Consider the following 16,425-nt stretch of genomic DNA (forward strand, 5'->3'; position numbering starts at 1 on the left):
TTCTTCACTTTGCACTGCTCATAGCTTTGTGTGTTTATATATATATATATATATATATACATATACACGGATATATATATATCCGTTTTGTTACACTCTCGAAGGTGAATGGTCGCGTACTTACTACAGGTCTTTGCTCTGTCTGCTGAGATCCTGCCGTGCGTCTTAACGCGGGATTGTTCCTTTAAGAAAACTGTGAATGGTCCATGAATTTGAGCCTCGTCGCGCTGACGTAAGGGAATTGGAGAGGTCGGTGTGCCTTGCAGGAAGAGAAAGATAACAGTGATGAGGACCAGGCAAAGGTACCAGATTTTTTGCCGAGATTTTTTCCCCCACTTGTTGTGTTTTTATAACCTCTACATTTATCCAGCCAATTGCTGAAGTCGTTTGAAGTCCGTGACAGTATAACGGTGCTTATTCCCCTCCCTTTCTGCACGTCGAGGATTCTTTTTTTTAAATTTTAGATTGCCTCATTTTTTTCTTCAGCCATAAAAAGAATGGATCGTGACGTGTTGTAAGTAAGTACGAAAGTCGTCTGGATATATGTGGATGAGCTAAGATGACACTGGGTATTTTATGCGGCAGAGCCTGGTGACATTTTCTTTTCTGCGCCACCGTCGGCTTTTAGAGAAAAAATGGATCATTACCAGGAGGAGCAGTCGGTAAATCCCATTACCGCGCAGCACGGGACAGCGACCAACAGCGACTCCAACTTGGGCAGCGGCCTGACTGACCTCCAGCCACCTGCTTACTTCAAACTGGAGTTCAGGAGAAACGCGGTGACCGATGACTACAAAATAACATCTCAGGTCCTTGGCCTGGGAATCAATGGCAAAGTACTGGAGTGTTACTGCAAGAAAACAGGAGAGAAATGTGCGCTCAAGGTTTGTGACTGTGCCTGCCGCTTTATTTTGTTGTTGTCGCTGGAAAGAAAGAGAACAGCCATCAATTATTCATTTCCCCACAGTTGCTGTGGTCTGCACCGTGTAATGGTGACTGGAAATCTGTGCAAATATCCTAATGTCGTTTTATCTTCAGGATTTGATGTAAACTTTAATGTGCGGCAGCTTCAAATTTCTTTGAATGATATATCATATGATACACATGAACCAGGGATGGATGGAGGAGTAACCTGAAGCAGATTTGCCTTTTGAACTACCCAGACAGTAGTTGTGTCTCACACGCTGTTGTATGCTGTCTGTGATGCTGCTGCACAGTTTTTACTGTTGTAATGTTGTTATGTGGACAATGAGCTTCTCTGTTAAAACTTTATACCAGTGTCTCTGACATATAAAAAGGAAAAAAAAATCCCGCATTTTTCACTCATCCATGCAGCAATGTTGAGCCCACAAAAGCTTATGTGTTTGGAGAAATGCAGCTCTAAAGCTACTTTCAGCTGCTCTCTTATTCACAAGGCTGTCGTCAGATTGGGTTGCTCCTCATGTTTGATTTGGCAGATTTTCATGCAGGATGTAATTCCTAATGCAACTCCCAAGGAACTGGTGTTAATTAAATAAACAGCTGGCTATGGGATTGCAGGAAAGCCTTATAGAATTAGGCAGGAAGGGCAATCGCTCCAGTTCCTCCACGTCTTTTCTTTGGAGGTTTGTGTGAGTGGCAATGTATGTTGATGTGTTATCTTCCTCCTTCAGCACTCAGCTTGCATTGTCACAGCTGTTGCGATATGTGTGCTGAGTGCAGCTTTAAAATCCTGACTTTTATTGCTCCCTCTGGAATAACTGCTCAGCAAACAGCGGTAATTTAATGCCTTTAATTTTGCCTGCCTTGAACACTGATTTGCATTTTGAAGCATTTCATTATAATGTTTAGAACATTTTGTCACGTTCAACAGATTCTCTACGACACTCCCAAAGCTCGACGGGAGGTCGAGCTGCACTGGCGAGCTTCCGGAGGTCCCCACATTGTACGGATACTCAGCCTCTATGAGAACATTCACCATGGGAAGAAATGTCTCCTCATTGTTATGGAATGGTGAGAATGAACAGCATCACACGGTTTTTTGGCACCTTAAAGCAAAAGCAATTGCTTAAAAATGGCTTTTACAGATATTGGAGAACAGTTTGTGAATCTGATTTAATCAACAGACTTTTCAAAGTAAATATTGTAACTAAATGGTAAATGGCCTGTATTTGTATAGCGCTTTACTAGTCCCTAAGGACCCCAAAGCGCTTTACACATCCAGTCATCCACACGCTGGTGATGGCAAGCTACATTGTAGCCACAGCCACCCTGGGGCACACTGACAGAGGCGAGGCTGCCGAACACTGGCGCCACCGGGCCCTCTGACCACCACCAGTAGGCAACGGGTGAAGTGTCTTGCCCAAGGACACAACGACCGAGCCAACCCTGGCTCGAACCGACAACCTTCAAGGCGAACTCCCAACTCTTGAGCCACGATCTCCCCTAATCATTTTCTCATTTCACTGATTAATCAATGGTGTTTTAAACACTCCAGAATTTTAAAAGCTCATTATAACTTCACTGAAGAGGTGGTTTGAGTGTGATTATTCGCCAAAATTAAAAAATGTGAGTTTATGTGAGCATTTGTATTATTCCTTTGTGTTGTTATTTTGCTTCCTGTTAAATTTTAACTTGTTAAAACAGTTAAATTAAAACTCAAAGTGGACGCAACAAAAGAAGTAATAAAATAAATAAATATAAATAGCTAATAATAAATAATAATATCAAACCGGTACTTTTGAAACGGTGCCGGTGCTCAAACCGGTGCTTAAAGAATGGAGAACACAAAATTGGTCCAAAAACCTCTCACGTTTAGCTGTTTTTTTGTAAAAAGATAACAATGTTAGCCTTTTCTGCAGCTATAGGGGATTTATGGCATCACTCTTGGCTGGAAGCAGTGCTTAAACAATGGAAAAAACACAAACTTTGTCCAAAAACCTCTCATGTTTAACTGTTTTCCACTTTTTCTTTGGGCATTTTAGCCTTTTTGGCCAGGGTGAAGGGAGTATCTGCCATCAAACAAGAAGACAGCCTCATGTAGCTATGATGATGTTTGCTAGTTCACCTTACATGTATTAAAGCACTTGTTGCAGGCTGCTGAGTTTGCATATTTTGCTGTGAAGTACAGCCAGACTTTTGACCGCTTCACCTTGGGCGTTTTTAATCTGTTGCTCTGCTCTAAAAGAACGTACGTACCTGGCCCCGCCTACTATCCTCGGAAACATAAAATGATTGGCTAGAATCTAAAGTGTATCACAGCTCAGGAAAAAAAAGCACCGAAATAAAGCACCGAAATGTGCGCTGCTTTTCGGTCTGGTTACTACCGTTTATGTCAGAACCGGTGTCACCATGGCACCGGATACCGGTACCCATCCCTAATAATAATAATAATAATTGAATGCATACAAGTCTAAGAAATGGTGGTCAAACAAAAACCCTCAAGACTGAACCCGCCTGAGCAGTTAATAGTCGGCACAATGACTTGCTTTGTTATAAAACCGTGATTGCAGTGGACAACTGCGGTCATTTGCCAAGAGTACCCTCACTGCCCCAGTTCTGATCTCTTTGTTAATCTTGTCTCAGCATGGAGGGAGGGGAACTGTTCAGTCGCATTCAGGCCAGAGGGGACCAGGCTTTCACAGAGAGAGGTGGGTTAGAGTTCACATTTAACAGTTTCATTTAATGGTTTCTGCATTGTAATCTGTGCTACCATGTCTCTCATATCCTCCAATCAGAAGTGTCGGAGATCATGCATGACATTGGCATGGCCATAGAATACCTCCACCACATGGACATTGCTCACAGAGATGTAAAGGTACTGTAACGCTGTTCTTTCAGAAGCTGCTGAAGACCGCAAGTCTGGTTAAAATATGCAACATTGCATTAAAAAGTTAACCCTCCACACAGCAAAATGACGCATACCCAGAGTTTTAAATACAATGTCAAGTGTACATATGTAATAAGATGAGGGTGACAGACCAATCTAACTTTGGTGTAAAGTTGATGCATTGAAAAAGGCCACTGCGTGCGTATCAGTGAGATGCAGCAGTACGCTGTGCCCTGGAAATCATTTACATAGTTAATAAAAGAAATAAAAGAAAAGATTTTATAAAACACAGTCAGATTAAAGAGTTTTTCCTTGTTTGTTATTCTCACCACAGCCTGAAAACTTGCTCTACACAACTAAAGAGAGCAACGCTACTCTAAAGCTGACTGACTTTGGCTTTGCTAAGGAGATGACGCTGCACAACTCCCTGCAAACTCCATGTTACACTCCGTATTATGTTGGTGAGTTCCAGTGAAATGTGATCGCAGGAGTTTCAGGTGCACTGCGTATTTGTCAGTATTAGAGTCAAAATTTGTTTTATTTTATTTATTACTGTCTCCATGTGTGTCTGCATATGATTGACGTTTTTGTGTGACTCTGCCCACATTATCGTGTTGTATCTGTTTGCCCATTCAGCGCCAGAAGTGCTTGGGCCAGAGAAATACGACAAATCATGTGACATGTGGTCTTTGGGTGTAATCATGTACATCCTGTGAGTATCTTGTGCCTCTCTAATTAGCAATACTAATGACTAAAAATCAATTCTGCATAGTGCAAAATTAAGAAAGTGTGAAGTTCTCTTCTCTTCTCTTCTCTTCTCTTCTCTTCTCTTCTCTTCTCTTCTCTTCTCTTCTCTTCTCTTCTCTAGACTCTGTGGGTTTCCTCCATTCTACTCAAACACAAGCCAGGCCATCTCTCCAGGCATGAAACAGAGGATCAGGTTGGGCCAATATGAGTTTCCGAACCCAGAGTGGGCAGACGTTTCTGAGGAAGGTCAGACTAACAGAATAACTAAACAATACTCGCACTGCTGTGAAATAAAATGCAAGTAGAGAGAGGCTCTAAATGAATATGCTATTGGTCCACAAAGTGTAAATTACTGTGCCACGGCGCTTCAGCGTTCAGCCTCACTTTAATCCTCGCACGCTCTAACAACATAATCATGTGCTTAACAGAGAGAGTGGAAATGACCTGCATAAACTTTCCGCTGTAATAGGAACCTCATGGTTTGCAACACTAGATCTCTGTATGTTTAAACTTCCCATGGTGTTGACTGTGTGTATCTTTTTGTTCTCTTGAGTGAAGAGGATTTTTTTTTTGTTCTTTTACATTAGTTCTCGTTTCCAGTTTCCAATCACTGAAGAATTGAGAACATAACACTTCTCAGAGCTTTAGAGCTTTTGCAACATAACAACTGAGATAAACCCATAAACATATCTTTATTCCACATGCACGTTGCCCTGTTGGATTGCTTGACTGTGTTTCTTAATGTTACCTGCAGCCAAACAGCTCATCATTCAGTTACTGAAGACAGACCCCAGCGAGAGGATGACCATTGGACAGTTCATGAACCATCCTTGGATTAGTGTGAGTTAACACCTGTGCCCGTTCACCTCTGTGTTTTCTCCCAGTGCACACGCTGATGTGAATGTTTTTATTCAACAGCAATCCATGGTGGTCCCTCAAACACCTTTGTACACCTCTCAGGTTTTGACAGAGGACAAGGAACTATGGGAAGATGTAAAGGTGAGAATTGTATTTACTTCAGAATCTGGCCACAAGATGGCAGTAGAGCATTATCTCAGATTTAAAGCACAAACTGTGTCTTCCAACAGGAGGAAATGACCAGTGCCCTGGCCACGATGCGCGTGGACTACGACCAGGTGAAGATCAAAGACTTGGATACATCCAACAACCCTCTGCTGAAGAGACGCAAGAGGCCCGTTCCTCCGGGAGCTGACGGCGTGGAGGAAGCTGACAGAGGGGATGGAGATGGATCAGGAGTGTGTGACAGTCAGAGAGAAGTATTGTTTTCTGAAGAACATGGTGACATGATCACGGAAGAAAAGTAGCATTAAAACCAGAGTAGCAACATTTTCCATCCACATATCAATTGTTGTACTTTACTCGTTCTTTGTGTTCCTGCACTCACTTTAAAGAATGCCATTTATTTTTAACTCTCACTACTTAAAGTGAAATAAAATGTTGTTTTTTATCTTTTACATTGGTGTCCTGTCACATTTTACATGGCAGCTCATTTTATACAGAACACTAAGAGACTTGGAAACTTTACATTTATTCTGATTGTGAGTAAAACAAGAAAAAGCATTAAGCTTAGAGACTTTGTATAAGCATTAGGAACTGATTTTCCTCTCTGTAACCAATGAAAGACGATATATGGAAGCCATAAAAGATAGTCACTTAGGCAAGATAACATACAACTAATTCCTCTTTACAAGTCACAACTGTTTACGTGGTTATGTCACTGCGCTGTCAAGGGACTAATAAACCTTGAGAAGTGAAGGTGTTAACATGGTTCATGCTCGTTATTAATCTTGCCAAACATTTCCGCTTGCTTGAAATGTCTTTCTTTACCAAGCCGTTAGTGTTTCCCGTTGTACTTGACTTCAAGATAAACGTTGTTCACTTTTTCACTCTAAAGTGTGCAAAACCAAAACACAAGCTCTCTAATTCGGACTTGGATGTTTCATGTACACAAAAAACCATTAGAGAACATAATTATACTAACTACTTTTTAAGCCTTGTGACTGAATCTTAAACAATGTCAGATTTGAATGCCTTCTACTGGGATTTCTATGTGAAACCCTGATCTCAGGCAGTGCAGTCAATATTTTCCACTGGAAGGGTCGTGGATTTAAAGCAACATGGAAATGTAAATATTCAGGGAAATTAAAATAATTTCCTTGGGTACAGAACTTAAGCAAATGTATGAATATAGGTGTTTAGTTTTGTGTTTGTCTTTAAAAGTTGTGGCCCAACCAGAACAGGGAACTGCCTTCCTTAAAAACGACTTTATTTACACTTCATCCCACATATGGTTAATAAGTACTCCTTTGTTTCACTGACGATTGTACAAATGACCTTTGAGTATGCACCCTCAATCATTTGGTTACTCGAAACTGAGTGGATACATGGCGTCCATAAATTTGCATGATGACATGCTGTAATGGAAACGTTACCATTCAAACTATGGTTAGGATCAGGAAGTGGTGTGTTCAGGACAGGTCCAAAGAAGACGCATCTGGAACAAGAGGAAAGGCGAGATTAAGAGGGTTGAGGTAAGGCGAGGAAAACAGGAGTCTCTGTGATGGCTCTGTCTCTGATTACTGGAAGTCAGGTTATAAGTGACCTCCTGACGATCCGTGAGAAAGGCGTCCTCATCGGTCTGCTGGAGCCGCAGTGTAAGGTACACTTTATTAATTTGTATGAAAACAGCTGAAAAATATGATGGAAAAATAAATAACAAGGCTGAGAAAATTGAATGTGTTTTAAGAGGGTAGAACACATCCCCACCATCTGTTAAATTCTACATGATGATAATATTACTGTAGTAGCTCGATGTGCTATGATGTATGTCTCTGAATCATTTCATGCTCACACTTGTTTTCATGTTATCATCTGCTGCTATCAGAAGGAGCCTGGTGTATGAATGGGCCATGTGTTAGAGCTGTTTTAGTTTTACATTTAGCCTAATCTTGTCATCCGCAGTCTCAGATGCTTGTTTTGTCTGGAACCGTTGTGTTCCCAGAGCATCAACCACAATATTTAAATATTATTTAAATACCACTCCGCAGCAAATAAATGAGGCATTTTTAATTTTTTTTCAGTGTTAGGGCTTTAGACAGTTATTTAATTAAATTTTAAATTCTGTGGTGTATTTGTTACCTTCCCTCTGTTTTCTTTTGCTTAGAGAGTAGAGGCTGTGTTCATTCTGGCCAAAACATTTCTGTTGCGAAACACAGAGGCACTGTGCCGGCTCTCTCTGGTGTAGATCAAATTAGGCTATGCACAAACAGGCTCTCCCAGTTCATTACGTTACACTGACATTATCACTACCAAGAAGAAACAATTTGGGAAAAAAGACACAGAGCAGACCCAGAACAGAGACACTGATAGGAAAGACATCGTCTTCATGGTGCAGCCATAGATGGCCATTTGATTGGCAACATAAAAATACTAAATGGAGAAAAAAAATCACAAAAGTGAAGAAAATACATTCTTTTATATCCTCCAACAAAATTCTAGGGTTAACTTCCAGAGTTCACAAATACATCCTTTATAGTGGCATGTAAATGGTTAATGACCCCTTTTTAGGGCACTATAAAGTTCTTGTATGGTATCCTGTGTTTATATGCACACAAACTGCATTGCGCCTGGTGTTGTGAACTGGCACTCAGTAGATAAAACTGAATTATGTTAAACTGAAAATCTGTAGTGTGAAGAACACACATCCAGATCCAGGAGGGCCAGTATAGCCTGACTAACACATTCTAGACAGATGTAACTGTGTCATCAGCACAACAGAGAACATTAGACTTCCTGATTAATCTCTTATAGTCTGCAGTCTTGTTATTCCATGTTTTATGTGGTATGGATGAGGCTGACTTGCCTGTGGTGAGCAAAAGCTGCTTTGAAAGTGCATTTTGAAGTACAAACTACTGACAGTAATTTATGATGCAGCATGTCACTGCCATTGTGGGTTCCCTGAGACACGTACAGATGGTTCTTTTATGGTGCTTCCTTCCTTTATTACTTGTGTTTGCTTTCACAATAAAATTGTCTTTCCAAACAACGTTAAGTTCACTCACCTGCTTAACACAACCTCACCAACTGCCCGTCCATACTCACTCCACACACCTGGCCCAAGTGTACTACTGCACAAGTACAAGAGACATAATTATACAATGCCTAGCCCGTGCTCCACCCCTCCCCTGTCGCTGAGCCAAACCCACATGCCTCCACCACAATGAAAGACAATTATAACAATTTATAATGCTAAAACATTCAAATCACAACAAAAATCGGCAGAAACTCTAATATACATGAACTGAAACATTAAATGCCACTGAAAAAGTGCAAGGTTCCAGGTTTGGTTTCATTAAAAGAAAAGGAAAGACATGTTGATTTGTCCAGCTTAAGAAGACTAAAGAGTGCAGGCAGGGTAGAGTGGGTGGAGACGAACGGGGCGGGAGATTTGTGACAGCAGGATAGCTAGCAGTGCAAAGAAGGGTTTACAATATCGGACTTAGACCTGCTATTATGTGCGGTGTGGAGAAAGTGGAACAAACAAAAAAACAGGAAGTGGAGATGAAGGTGGCAGAGCTGAGGATGCTTAAACTTTCATTGGGAGTGACCAGAATGGAGAAAAAGTTAGAGAAACAAGGCAGAGATGGTTTGGACACATGCACAGGAGAGACGGTAGACAGTGGAGCTGCCAGGCAGGAAGAAAAGAGAAAGACTGTAGAGAAGCTTCATGGATGTAGTGAAGAAGGACATGCAGAGCATTGTTGTGACAGATGAGGAGAATGATAGATCAGCTGTGGTGATGATCTGAAAGAAGACAAAGTCTCTACTCAAGTGCATTAGCTCTCAAATAAAAACAAATGTTTTATTAGTGGCTGTAATCATTGTCATGGATTTGCCTAAGGCAGTGGTAAATCTATAGGGCTGAGGTTTGGATTTTGCATTCTGCAGACAGTGAGCAGCTTCCACCACTTTTCACATGCACTACACATAGGTCAAGTGTGTATGGTTATCTGCCTGATGTATACATTGCCTGGGCCTTTGCAGGGTTAGAAGAAGAGAGGTGTAATGCAGGTCAAATTACACTATATTACAGTATTCAGTTCAGTTTAGGTGTATTTATATTGCCCCAAATCACAACAACAGTTGCCTCGGGGTGCTTTAAATTGTAAAGTAAAGACCCTACAGTATTGGAGAAAACCCCACAAATCAAGCAACCCCATATGAGCACGCATTTTGCAACAGGGAGAAGAAAAAAATGTACTTTTGACAGAATGAAACCTCGAGCAGAACCAGGCTCAGAGAGGGAAAGCCATCTGTCATGACCAGCTGGGGGTTGAGAGGTAAGAGAAGAGAAAAGAAAAGAGATTGTAGGGAGGCAGGACAAAACACAGACTAAGGGAGAGAGAAGACAAAAAGGCAATGGCATGCTGCAGTGGTAATATAAACACGTGGGCAGTGAAAAGAGGTCAGTGGAGTGAAGAAGTGCTCAGTGCATCTCTGAGAGCTTCCTTTTCCCCTCCTGCATGGCAGCTCTATCTTTAGCATCCTTTGTCTAATATAGCCACTATCCCTCCTCTGCACGTCTCGTCATTTCAGTGCACAAAAACTATTTAAAAAACAATAGCTACTCTATTTGAATCACCACGCAAAATTGAATGTAGTTGAACAACCAGAAAGGTATTACAAAATGTAGTTAAACTACAGGATTACTTAAAAGTAGTCCACTATTACTTAATTGAGGCAACAGAAAGAAGTTAAATGGAAAAGAGGTCATCAGTCTCTCTGAGGAGCAGCATCTTTGCTGTAAAATGAAACTAGAATGACTCAAAGGGTTACTGTCAGTCAGGAAACGTGAGCTGGTTTCGAAAGTAAATGATTTCTTTTTTTAAAATCGGATGTTACTCGTTAAAGAAGTGATTGTGTAGGAGGACGGGCGCACAGTGTCTTAAGGACAGGGTTAATGCAAAATATCAGAAAAACAAACCAAAGCTAACTGCACAAGATCATTACTGAAGAGACATTTACACAAAGACACCAGGAAGTTGCATTAAATTGGCATTTTCTAAAATTTAACACCAACATAAACATGCCTGTGCCTTGTAACTTAATAAATTGCACATCATGTATTGATGCACTTTGGACCATTACTGTCTATTTCAGCTGATGAAATCTACAGTAGCACAGATACTACAGGCCATAAGTACCCCAGGGGAGAGGCCAAGCTGGAGTCGCTTAGAATGCGGTGTGGTGTGTCTCATTGAGGATTCGTCCATGCATTCCTATTTCCTGCGCTTATACTGCGTCAAGGTAAAAAGAACATCATTACTGCTCACATTCACTCCAACCACTCAAACTAGCACATACGCTGAAACGTGCACGTTGCTTCCAACATGGCACAGCACGGGGCAGCTTGAAGTGTTTCCTCTACTTTGAGGTTTCCATCAGCAACAATAGGAAGACTCATCCAGATGGGTGCGCCTGTGCTTTTCCTTGTGCAACTCTAACAACTCCTCTCATTCTGAAACACAGCGTGCCAAGTTACTGTGGGAGCAGGAAATGTACATTCCATTCAAGTACACTGCAGCGCGTGCTTTCTTCCATACTTTCCCCGCAGATGTAAGTGATCCTTTTTTGGCATCGGTGCGTGCCTTATGATTATCAGAGTGCCACTTTTAGGTTGGATTTGGGTAGATTTGCTGTGTTTTCGCAGGACTACCAGGTAGGCGTCAACTTTGCAAATGAGACTGAGGCAGAGGAGTTTCATCATACCGTGGAGGCTGCTTGTGGTTAGAATAACAACAAACATCTACACGTATAAATGCTCTCAAAGGCTCAGCCCTGTCTCGTATTTTAACACAACCTTTTTATTTACAGAAAAGATGACCAGCATGATTGAAATGACAGCAGTGGGCAGTTCAACGAGGGAACTACCTGCTGATGATTTGGGGTGAGAAAGATAGCACCACTTTGTGTCTTTAGAGTGAAGGAAAGAGCGTTAAAGAGGTGGTTCACAGTTTTGTGTTTTTTTGTTCTCTTTAGAATTGAACCATTGCACAGTTTGAAAGGGGGGAAAGATCTCCCTATGGACACATCTTCCACGGCAGCTCCCCCAGCTTCAAGTTCTGTATGTCAAACTCTACAGTGAATTGTTAATGGGGTAACTGTTAAGCTGTTATTAGTCATTAATAATAGCATGATAAATGACTCCCTGTAATGTGTTTGCTTGGTGAAGTTTAAGGATCTTGACCCTGCTATGAGGAGGCTGTTGATGCAGGCCAAACTCACTGAAGAAGACTTGAAAGGCAAAGACGTTGCCGAAGCTGTTGACTGTATCATCAACAAGTTTGGAGGGCTGAAGGCTGTGCAGAGAGAGCTGAGAAACAGAGGTACTATATCCCGTAAAGTTTATTAGTATGTGCAAATATTTATTTACGTTTCAGTTTCAGGAAAAATACTATTGTGTATGTTTTTAAGACAGTGCTCTGTCATATGCACATAGGCCCAATCTCTCAGACACTGCCAAGATCTGCAGGGGCTTCCATCTATCTGAAGAAGGGCCCGTTGCCACCGGTCCCTTCCATCAAAGACAGCAACACTTTTCAACAAACACCAAAGGACATGGACACGGTAGACAAGAGTCAGACAAACACTCCGATTCCTTTCCCTCCAGCTCCCCCTCTGCCAGCTCCTGCAGAGAGGATCAGAAAGAGTGCAAGTTTCAAAAATGTAAGAGGAAAAGATTTAATTGAGCATCCGTACTTGTACACAGTGGGTGGGCTGAACAAACTTTTGTGTTTTGTGCTGTTAGGCTGGCTCCCGAAAATCAACAGAGACAGGCGACTTAATCCTGGCTGCACTGAGAGAAGCGTTCAAAGAAAAACGGATGCTTCAGCAAAGCAACAGCGAAGATGGAGAACCTACTGTTACTATTCCTAATACTAACCAATGACGGACTCTTTTAAGAGATCTTGGAAGTCAGCTTGTACTGTAAATGTAGTTAAAGATGCGGCTTTTTGGCTTTGATTGTCAAACAAAGCAGTGGTCAGATTAAATTGCCATAAGACAATGTGGTAAAATGAAAAGCCACATTGTGCATTTAAAAAAATCTAAAATGCCATCATATCAGTACAGTATACTAAGTCTTAGTTTAGAGTCACAGATGTCACTAAATTAGATAACGAAGGGCCAGATTTTCACTTCCCAACGTAAATCCCAGCTTCCTTAAATGTAGCCTACAGCAATATAAAGATAAGTGAAGAAACAGATGAATTTTTAACTACTCTTTTGCTTTAGTTTCTTTTCTGGAAATCTAGCTGAAAGTGTATGTTTTACTTGTCTTCTGTATAACATTTGTCATGACTGTAATGTTTATGTTTTTAAAAATTCAGATTTCTGTGGGGTGCAATGTTTTATGTATTTTTTAAGTGCTTTAATATACACCCATGGTGGAACCTAAAGAATAAACAAAGTGGAGCATGCATTATAGACAAGATATGGAAGCTCTGTTGTCCTGTACTATAACAGCACTGCCTGCTTTCAGTTTGCTTACAATTCAGTAAAATCTGACTTTACTTATCCAGACATAAACAGTGTAAAGGCCAAGGTCAAAGTCGACAAACAGGTGAGTGTGGTAAGTAATTCAGTCAATCGCAAAGGTAAAACCCCCTCTGTTCTTTCCAGTGATCTTAACTTTTTGTTTTAGATGCTTTTCATGTGCTATTTGTGGACCAATGTTTTAAAAAAGGAGATTTGGGAATAACCTCATGCAAACAGATATTTAAACCAATGTGAAGCGGTGTTTCTAATGACCCCCCGGCTCCCCCATGATACTATATTTCTAAATCTCAAAAGAAGAAAATGAAATGGGGTTAAGGCATTCTTAGAAGTCTTTTTTCGTGGAGAGGTGGGGATGAAAGTGGATGAGCGCTAACGCAGAGAGGTGGGTGTGCGCACGCTCCCGCAGACTGAGTCGCTTCATTCATTTGAGTGGCCGAGCTGCTCTAAGCGTACTGCGCTCACCAAGCTTGGAAAAAGAGGCTTTTAAAACGGGGATCATGAGAGGCTCCTACACTCTACGAAACGCGCAGGAGAGGCCAGGTAGGACGCTGAGTCCTGTCTTTTATTTTTCGTTATTTGCTCCTTTGTACGTGACGTTGCCGCGAGTCTTCGCTGGCACGGAGTACAGAGTGTGCTGTACTCGAGCAGCTGGGCTAACGGACGGATGAAGTAAACAAGTGTGTGTCACGTAGGCTTGCTCCGGAGCTGTCAGCGCTTTCTGCCGTGCAAACGAGAGAGGCAGACTGCGGGGCAAGCCTAGGAAATATGTAAAAGACGACTGCTTTCAGATGTGTTGCAGTAAATAATGGATTTTTGTTACTTTTTAAGCGCTTTGGCAGCAGCTTCCTGCAGAGTGGCTGCAGCTGTTGCTTAGCTAGCTGCACGCAGCTGACAGCCATGGGAAGGAGAGCAGAGACTTGTAAACACTGTTATCACAGGGTCATAGTAGTTATGTGTCAAACATCACGCCCCAGACTCATCCCTATTACTGCCTGGGATGTGATTCGGGAATATCTGATACATTTCTGGAGCTGGCCGTTGATCTGGCACTGCTCAAACTTGAAAAAGTTGATGGTTAGGAGATAATTATGAGCATACTGGTAAAAGGAGAACTTCTGGCTCTTCTTGCATTCACTATGACCTCCGGGTAGCTTTGTCCTCTCCCACGTGGCTTCATAAGTTTGTAATCCATTAACCAGTTATAAGAAAACTTCACTCTTGCTGTTACACCAGGGTCTCAGAGACGTGTGGATCTTTATTAGCAGTAACTCGATGATTTCCAAAAGCACCTCCTGTGAAGTCATTTTATTAACACGTGCTGTGCAGCAGGGGATGGTGCACAAGGACTAAAAGAGATTTCAAAGTCTAAACAGACGCTCAGGTTTTGTCAGTCACTGCTTACTACTCTGTTTACTTCTGCTTGCTGTTCTTGTTCCTCCATTACTCGTTTGCACTTGTGCATAACAGCGGCACTTGGCCTAGTTCTAATGCCATGTCCCATATAATACAACGTTTATATTTATTATAGGAACAGGCTCTTATGTAATTCTATTAGTCATGTATCCCGATGAGTCTGTTTAACGTTGCATAAGACACCATGCAGGCAGGTACACAGATTTCCTGCTGTTCTTTTTCGCAGCTGTGGTCACGGAGGTTTAAATGTGTGCAGGCTGAGCTGCTGTGGCAGGTGTACGAGGGATGAGCAGAGCTCAGGCTGCACTGGTGAGGAGACGTGCTTCACTGGCTGTCCTTATTATGCATAGACACAGAGTACACAGAGAGAGGTGGGGCTGGGCAGAAAAACAGGAAAATCATACTGGAGTCAGTCTATCTGTGTGCAGCTGATCTGTTTATACTGAGGGGGCTGTTTAGTGTGGCGATGGCAGCTGATGTGCATATTAAGCTGCCCTTGCTGTTTAACAATAATCACTGCTACTCGGAGTGGAGGGTTGGAAAGGCACTGAGTTGGCTTAGTCATGAGCACCAATATGTGGTTATAACTGCAGATTGGCTAGGAATATGTTCCAGCATGTGCAGCAGAGTCTTAACAGATTATATCATTATGTTTAGCCACAATAGCTGTAACTCCCGCAGGATATTTATCTCCGGGGCTCAGAGGTTGCCTCAGACGCTGCAATAAGACCGCCTTCTTTCACCATCCTTCTCTCTGTAATAAAATACCATAAAAAAATCTTTATATTTGGACATTTTCATATCCTCCAGATTGTGGCTCTAAATCCCTCTAGTCCCTTCTTAAAGGCTTGGTCTCACTCTCCCTGCACTTCCCTCTCCCTCCTGCCCTCCCTCTCTCCGTCTGCTCTATATCTAGGTGAAAGTTCACCCGCTCACACAGACTTGCAGCGAAGGCTTGATGCAGGCTGAGGCTGTGTCATGTTTATGCACTGAGTGTGCAGCTCCACGGTGCTCTAATCTAGCTGCTGTTTTTGCATGTGGGAGAATTAAACCTCAAGGTCGTTGGAGGTGTTTTTGTTGTGCCTTACTTGGTCTTTGTTAATCACCCCCGGATGAAACGTCTCCTCTGTTTGTTCTCCACACTATTTAATTAAGTATGAACCGACAAAATGATTCTGGGTCACACCATTCATACAGATTAGTTACAAAAATATTACTCTTTTAATCTGTGTTAATTGACAAAAGCAGCACATTGGCAGCATATTCGAAAAGCAGAAACAGTAAAAGGGCTCTATTTTTAGCTTCTCTGCTGTGAAGATTTGCTGATTTTTGCTGGCTTAAATGTGATTGAAAAGGAATTTCAATCACCTTGAACACAGGAAATTGTGAGCAACATTTCGTGTGATTTTTCAGTCCTTTATCGGAGTCAAAATGGAATCAAATGCTTAATAAAGCAGACAAGACCACAGACTTTTAATAGCTTGACAGCTTCAGGCATTATCACTCAGCAGTGTAGACAAACCCTTTCAGATGAGTCAGATGTCTTTTTAGGATTATCTTGTTGCCAATTTCCTACAGTCTAAAATGAGCCAGAAAAACAAGGGCAAACACTGAGTAAAAGTACCCGAACAGGAATTTGATAATGGTCACTGAGAATTTCCAGCTTACCTCTTAAACAGTGAAACCATTGGGACAGCCTGGGATCAATTTCATCTACAATGTCATGTTCTCTAATGAATGCGTGTTTTTTACATGGTCAGCAGGAAGCGAGGTCCTGATGTGTAGAGGTAAAATAACCGGGCCTACAATGATATTCGGTTATGGAGTGAACATAATTTTTCTTCTGTATGATGCTTGATGCACAACACACATCCAGCGAC

At 41.8% G+C, this 16,425-nt stretch overlaps 2 protein-coding genes across 3 annotated transcripts; both read left to right on the forward strand.

Annotated features, from left to right (window-relative positions):
- Positions 1 to 95: 95 nt before the first annotated feature.
- LOC120731627 (MAP kinase-activated protein kinase 2-like) lies at positions 96 to 6,339 on the forward strand. 2 transcript variants are annotated; one of them, XM_040028730.1, is made up of 11 exons: positions 96 to 518; positions 629 to 884; positions 1,853 to 1,992; positions 3,565 to 3,629; positions 3,717 to 3,796; positions 4,143 to 4,269; positions 4,445 to 4,520; positions 4,677 to 4,801; positions 5,310 to 5,395; positions 5,474 to 5,554; positions 5,644 to 6,339. In XM_040028730.1, exons 2-11 carry the CDS (start codon positions 636 to 638, stop codon positions 5,878 to 5,880), a joined length of 1,266 nt encoding a protein of 421 aa, XP_039884664.1. In that variant the 5' UTR covers positions 96 to 518; positions 629 to 635; the 3' UTR covers positions 5,881 to 6,339. The 2 variants fall into 2 exon arrangements, with proteins under 2 accessions (XP_039884664.1, XP_039884663.1); XM_040028729.1 differs by having other exon boundaries at positions 96 to 514.
- A 250-nt stretch (positions 6,340 to 6,589) lies between these two features.
- On the forward strand, positions 6,590 to 13,074 carry si:dkey-197j19.6 (neural Wiskott-Aldrich syndrome protein). The gene is made up of 9 exons (XM_040028731.1): positions 6,590 to 7,235; positions 10,736 to 10,882; positions 11,105 to 11,191; positions 11,286 to 11,361; positions 11,450 to 11,522; positions 11,615 to 11,699; positions 11,808 to 11,961; positions 12,075 to 12,301; positions 12,384 to 13,074. Exons 1-9 carry the CDS (start codon positions 7,137 to 7,139, stop codon positions 12,522 to 12,524), a joined length of 1,089 nt encoding a protein of 362 aa, XP_039884665.1. The 5' UTR covers positions 6,590 to 7,136; the 3' UTR covers positions 12,525 to 13,074.
- The last annotated feature ends 3,351 nt before the right edge of the window (positions 13,075 to 16,425 follow it).

This window comes from Simochromis diagramma, unplaced genomic scaffold (assembly GCF_900408965.1).
Source record: "Simochromis diagramma unplaced genomic scaffold, fSimDia1.1 OVJJ01000483.1, whole genome shotgun sequence".
Taxonomy (NCBI): domain Eukaryota; kingdom Metazoa; phylum Chordata; class Actinopteri; order Cichliformes; family Cichlidae; genus Simochromis; species Simochromis diagramma.

Coding starts and splice junctions, on each gene's coding strand:
- LOC120731627 (XM_040028729.1), top strand. Junction 5,396..5,473: donor TGAACCATCCTTGGATTAGT/GTGAGTTAACAC, acceptor TTTATTCAACAG/CAATCCATGGTGGTCCCTCA. Junction 5,555..5,643: donor AACTATGGGAAGATGTAAAG/GTGAGAATTGTA, acceptor GTCTTCCAACAG/GAGGAAATGACCAGTGCCCT.
- si:dkey-197j19.6 (XM_040028731.1), top strand. CDS start 7,137: ATGGCTCTGTCTCTGATTACTGGAAGTCAGGTTATAAGTGACCTCCTG. Junction 7,236..10,735: donor TGCTGGAGCCGCAGTGTAAG/GTACACTTTATT, acceptor TGTCTATTTCAG/CTGATGAAATCTACAGTAGC. Junction 11,362..11,449: donor TACCGTGGAGGCTGCTTGTG/GTTAGAATAACA, acceptor TTTTATTTACAG/AAAAGATGACCAGCATGATT.